The sequence below is a fragment of the Acanthisitta chloris genome, unplaced genomic scaffold, assembly GCF_000695815.1.
Source record: "Acanthisitta chloris isolate BGI_N310 unplaced genomic scaffold, ASM69581v1 scaffold39956, whole genome shotgun sequence".
NCBI lineage: Eukaryota > Metazoa > Chordata > Aves > Passeriformes > Acanthisittidae > Acanthisitta > Acanthisitta chloris.
This window is the reverse complement of record NW_008677232.1, coordinates 2,984-9,127: the sequence shown is the minus strand read 5'-3', so window position 1 is coordinate 9,127 and position 6,144 is coordinate 2,984. Positions and strand designations below refer to the sequence as shown.

At 42.4% G+C, this 6,144-nt stretch overlaps 1 protein-coding gene across 1 annotated transcript in view; it reads left to right on the top strand.

Moving 5' to 3' along the window:
• LOC103803839 (RING-box protein 1-like) overlaps positions 1 to 3,563 on the top strand; it is a gene marked incomplete at its 5' end in the record, with an annotated part of 9,526 nt that extends 5,963 nt beyond the window's left edge. The window contains 2 exons of the mRNA XM_009076416.1: positions 2,172 to 2,242; positions 3,474 to 3,563. Coding sequence (XP_009074664.1) covers positions 2,172 to 2,242; positions 3,474 to 3,563 — 161 coding nt within the window. The remainder of the gene's footprint in view (positions 1 to 2,171; positions 2,243 to 3,473) is intronic.
• Between the last annotated feature and the right edge of the window lie 2,581 nt (positions 3,564 to 6,144).

Below are 6,144 nucleotides of genomic sequence, written 5' to 3'. Positions count from 1 at the left end.
CCATGGCACTAAGTGCCACATCCAGTCTCATCTTGAAAACCTCCAGGGATGGTGAATCCACCACCTCCCTGAGCAGCCCATTCCAATGCCTGATTACTCTCTCTGTAAAAAATCTCTTCCTAATATCCAATCTAAACCTCTCCTGGCAGAGCTTGAGTCTGTGCCCTCTTGTCCTGCTGCTGGTTGCCTGGGAGAAGAGACCAACCCCCACCTGACTACAACCTCCTGTCAGGGAGCTGTAGAGGGTGATAAGGTCTCCCCTGAGCCTCCTCTTCTCCAGGCTGAACAACCCCAGCTCCCTCAGCCTCTCCTCATGGCACTTGTGCTCGAGTCCCTTCACCAGCCTCGTTGCTCTTCTCTGGACCTGCTCCAGCACCTCAATATCCTTCCTGAGCTGAGGGCCCCAGAACTGAGCACAGTAAGAAGAAACAGATACGTATATTGTGTGCTGGAGTATTTTCCTTGCTTTCAGTAGAGACCTCCTGAGTTAGACTTACCCTTTGACTTTTCTCCCTTCAGATGAATTTCCTCACCCTTTCCTATTACTTGTCTTTTCACCATATAGTGTCACTGTACAGACAAATTGTCAAACATTTAAATTGTAGTATAACATTCCCCATGACCATGAGCCTATACTGCCAAAGCAGTAAACTTGGTGCAGCAATCTTGGGTGTTCAATTTTAAACAAATATCCAAAGTAACTGAAGTTTTTCAGAGTGTCTTCCATTTTCTTGCCCTATGTGTGGAGAGATTCAGAAATTAAGACATCGGACATTTCAGGCGTACTGAGTTTTGTTCTTTTCTATAGGCAGTCAAGGAATTGAGCTTTGGACTTCCTGCTGTGCTATATCGTATCTTGATGTAAACCATGCAGAACAACTGTTGCTGCAGAGTTTCTTTAGACCTCAGTCTTGTTTGAGTAGTTCCTCATGACCAAGGGTAACTGACCTCTCTCACATCTCAGAAAAAATGAGCCTTTCTTTTATTTCATTCATCTCCACACCTGAAAAGCATGAAAAATGGAGAAAGGGATGAATAGGACAGAGCAAACCAAGATCACATTTTTCAGCCAGACCTGTGGGGTTTGAAAGTTTTTGAATCTTTAGTTGGTAGATCAAAGTCCTTTTCCTCTGGGCAGATTTGAGGACACAACCAGTGAACAGAGAATTGGAGCTCATTCAGATATCTTCATTGTCAGGAAAAAAAAGCATCTGCAAAACAAGAAAGCAACAAGCTCATGTATTGAATTCTAAGCTGACCATCTATCAGCTTGTCTTTTTAAATCATTTGAGCTTGACTCTGAAAGAGAGCATCCTTTAGCAGGCAGTAAAGTGTTGGTCTCATAGCTCTGAGTTGCTGACTGTGGAGGAGTGGTAAATGCCTTTTTTTTTTTTCTCCTGAAGTTACTTGAGCTGAAGCAGAAGTGAATTGTTGAGGCTCTAGGTTGATGGATTTATTTTCTCAGTGCTGTTCTTCCTTCTTTCCTCACCTTTCATCTCCTTCACCCCCACCTGACACAAAAGCCCAAACCATACCCCAGACCCATAAACAATGGGGGGTTTTTTAATCATTCTGACTGCTTATCTCCAGGGTATGAAAGGTCTAAACCATACATTTTTAAACTGTATTTCCTAATATGTATTTTTGGGGTGTACTTACCTGTCACGAGACAATAGAAAAAAGACAGCCAAGCCCCAGCATTACATGAGCAAATTAATTTGTGAATAGAGTACATAGTGTTTGACAAGACAGTTTATTTATATTGAGAGAAACCTAGGTAAGAAGTGTAAGTAAATGCTCCTTCAGCTGATGTCAAAAGATATCTCTGAAAGCACAAGAGGGAAAAACTGAAAGTATTTATCCATGAAATTTGAAGAGCAGACACACACTGCCAGCAGATGAGCTCTGTACTCATGCCCTCTGGAACACTGGAATTCTAAAAAACATAGAGGAAGGAGGAAATCAGGATTAAGGCTATTTTGACCTGATACTTTAGGAAAAAGAGCACACATTAAACCACAGCTCTGGACACTTTCTGATGTGATAAACGCAGCAAAACAAAGAGCTCTTCCCTCTCTGCCCCAACTTGCTGTTACGAAGAAATTTACCAGTTGATGTTGCATGTGCATCTTCTGCTCCTGCATAAACGTGTTTAATCTTTATTTTCACAGGCATAGAATGTCAAGCAAACCAAGCATCAGCTACCTCTGAAGAGTGCACAGTTGCATGGGGTGTCTGCAATGTAAGGAGAACTGTTCTACTGTGGAGCTCGTGTGGTGACACTATCCCCCTGTCCACCAGAAATAAGGACTTTGAACTCCATATGTTTAGTAGAATGTAGAAAGGAGAGAGAAAAGAAAATAAAAGAAAGTGAAAGGTGGAGAGGTGTAATAAGGAAGACACAGAAGCAAAGGGAAGTCGATAGGCCTTGACTTTTGTTGGGGTGTTTTTTTGAAGGATAATAGATCTTTCATTCTGAGCATGATTTTCCTGATCAAGGTTTGCCTAGGAGCTATGCCTTTTTTTTTTTCCCTCCCTAGTAGTTGGATTACTTGGATGCTTGATTTATCTTTGAGCAGGCAGATTCAGGGAGTCATGGACTAACTAGGTGTTTTGCTTCTCATTTTGGAGGAAGATCAAATTCCTTCTAGTGTTTCATCTCCAATTTTTCCAATGTGTTGCTGTATGCACTCCTTTCAACTACCTCTTAGCTAGCCTGGGCCTGAGCTGGAAGATACAATTTTCCATAATAGAATAACTTCCTGTTCCTCAGTCTCATCCTCACGATGCTGTGGGATTAAGTTGCAGTGTGATAATGCTGGAACAGGGTTATAAATGTTGCAATTCTGTTTGCAGAGAACAAGAGTAACTTTTTAAACCTGTCAGAATATTCCAGTGTCAAAATTATGTTGTTGTGCTCAAGAGTCACCACAAGTGGAACTTGTTTCTAAGTAGCTGTTGTGGGGTATGAAAAAGGATGTCCTTATCAAACAAGTAATAGAGATTATTTTTTTTTGCTTTCTAATTTTGCAAATTCCTTTTTATTCAGGATTTGGTTTCTCCTGAAAACTGACAGAAAGCTTCCTTCAGCATGTATACATTCATATCATCCCTGCTACTCACCCTGAAATCCTCTTCCTTTTCTTTCTGATTACGCTTCTTATCAGCATCTGCTCTGCCAATTTTAGCAGCTCCTAAACTCTGTGCTCTCTCCTTCATCAGAAGTCAGTCAGTTGTCACTGCATGCCCTGTGGAACAGGCTCCCTGCTGCCATTTCACTGATGTTTCTGTCCTCTCTGAAAATGTGGATCAGTTCCTTGGTGTTCACCAGCCAATTGGCTGATCAGCACTCCCTACCCTTTGCCTGCAAATGCTTGCAACTCTTTTCTTGCCCTGATGCTTTCAGTGGTTGTTTTCACATTGAGATACCTTGATGTGCTCTGAAATGATGTGATCTGACCTTTCTCTTCCAGCATGCTTTCCACTTCCACTGCATCTCTCGCTGGCTCAAAACTCGCCAAGTATGTCCACTGGACAACAGGGAATGGGAGTTCCAAAAGTAGGTATCCTGCACAGGTTGCAAGATGAAAAATCCAATTGTCTTTCTGTTAAGATAAATGGTCAATGTCAGATTTGTGGGTCTGAGGGCATAGTTGCTGTTGGGAGAGGTTTTTTTCCTTCATCTTGCTGTATTAGGGACCTTTCAGTAGTCATCTGGTGCTAAATGAGCTCTGAAGTAACTCAAAACAGCTGTGGGGTAAGTGGGAGCTGTTAAAAACTAGTGATTTCTACTGACATCCTCCCTAAAGAACAGAGAGCAGAAGAGAAATGGGATTCACTAAAAATGGAGCCTCGGGTGAATACTAAGCTGCTGCCTGAGCAATTTGAGAATGACCTGAATTTAGCTGCTTGGGTTCCAAAGCATTTCTGCGGAGGTGCCAGACATCTTACTGGGTCCCTCTGTTATCTCGGTGATTTATAACTCTGATAGCCTCCGAGATTAATACAGCTCATTTTCTAGCATCTGGAAATCAAGTGCCCATGTAGCCATTGCTGCAGCTTTGGCCCATTTACTCATAATTTTTGGTTTGTGTTTTTCAAAGGTCTGTTGTTAGAGTAATAGTAGGAGACTGTGGTGGAGTTTTGAGGGGTAATTGTATGTTGAGAATAGCTAGGAAGTTCACCTGTCACTTGCATCATTCTGCACCATCTCTCCATGAGTCTTCTCTTAACTGTGGATTGTCCCTCTCCCCACACCTTTTATTAAAAAAAATTAATTAAGTCTAATCAGAGTCCAGATTAAAACGTAGCAAAACAGACATTACAGCTACTGAGGACTGTCTTGGGATCTGGTTCACAAGCAGCTGTGCAAATTGTCATTGACATGACAACTTGACTACGATAGTTTTGATACTAAGATGTTTTAGTGAACAGTCAATGAAAACTGAGCCCATGTGCCCTGGCCCAGTGACTCAAAATTGCACAGGCAGCAAATGGCAACATGAAACATCTTATGTGTGCTCAGCATTGCTGCTGTGGCTGTGAGAAGCTTTGGCCTTGTTCGCATGCAGGATGTATTTGAAGTGGGATTCAGGGCAAAAGATGGCGATAATGAGGATCTCCTGCACCTGGTACTGTGGGTTGCTCAGGCTCTCTTCTAACTGGTGTTTGGATAGACTTTTGGGGGAAGTGAAATGTGGAGACCTTCCTAAGATTTCAGCGTTTCACCTTCATCCCATTTGCATGTGCATTACATTGTGGTAGAATGAAGAGAAATCTGTCTAAATCAGCACTGATATGAAATGGAATTTGTAGATAGTATTAACATGTTTTCTGTTTGCAGGTATGGGCACTAGAGAGATGGTCACCACACTTCTTGTCATGTCATCAGACTCAACTGTTCTTGTCACTATGGGTTTGTTTTAGCAATTGAGAAGTCAGTAATGTATACAATTATTCTTTCACCCTAATTTCTTCTTGTTGTATACCATTGAATAAAGTCTTGCTGGAGCTTCCTGTCAAAGTTGTTGTCTTGTGTTCAGGGTGAGCAGTCAGTGCCTGAGGGAGGAGAATTGTCTGCAGACCAGGGACTTAAGGTAGGCAACTCTTTAGCTGGGCAGCTCTCCTGGTTGCTATGCCAGGTTTTTGGCTGTGAGTTTGGTCCTACTCCCACAGAGCTGGGAACCAGACCTCTGGCTCCCTGAAGTCAGCATCAAGCTGCCCTCTGGAGTGGGATGGGTGCAGGGCTTGGCCTGGCTAAGAGTAGTTTATGCGAATAGCATTTCATGTAGACATGGTTTCTTGCAGCTGAGTTGAAATGATAATCTGTACTATTAGGGGTTGTGTGATCATTAGAAACTCCTCTCTTGATTCTTTTGCGTTTGACTAGACTAGCTCCCCTGCAGAGGAAAATGTCACTAGCTGTTCCCAGTTCCAGCTGTTTAGCTTTGGGGGACAGAAACTGAATGTTACTTTTTGTCAGTGTTCATAAAGCACTTTCATGTGTCAGGTGAAAGTAAACTCAGAAAATTCACATCTTAGATTGGCTGGAGAGCTAAAAGTAAGCAGTGTATGAACAAACTGTTTCTTGGGTGGTTTTCTACTGGTATTGTCCCAGTTCAAGCCACGCTGGCCAAAAATTGTTGCTCTGAAAACTACGTAATTTTCTTTTCGGTGTCTCCTGTGCCAAATGGTCTGGTATCCTCCTCACTGCATCAAATTTTGGTCCCTATGTCAACAGCCCCAGCACATGCTGGGAACTCAAACATGGTCTAGGCAATTCTTCCTGCTGCACAAGGCTGTGTCCCTTTATGTCAGCAGCAGACAGAGTAAATTCCTTTCCTTGGCTGTTGTGATGACACCTTTGGATCAACACTTTCCTGCTAATTATTGAGGATGGGAAATTTGATAGCCAATGTTAAACATTAGCGTACTACAGTGATAGGGGATAAAGGTGGTCATTGACAGAACCACAACTTGCAGGTTTTTCAGCAATTGCTGGGGCTTTCTTTAATCTGCAGCAAGCAAATGTCAGGATTATTTTATCAGCTGGTGTCAGTGAAATGAAATGATATGGTTCGCTGTTTTCCACCCTGAAGAAGAAAAGGGAAACAAGTAGGATCAAGAGAGTTTATAGCTAGACAG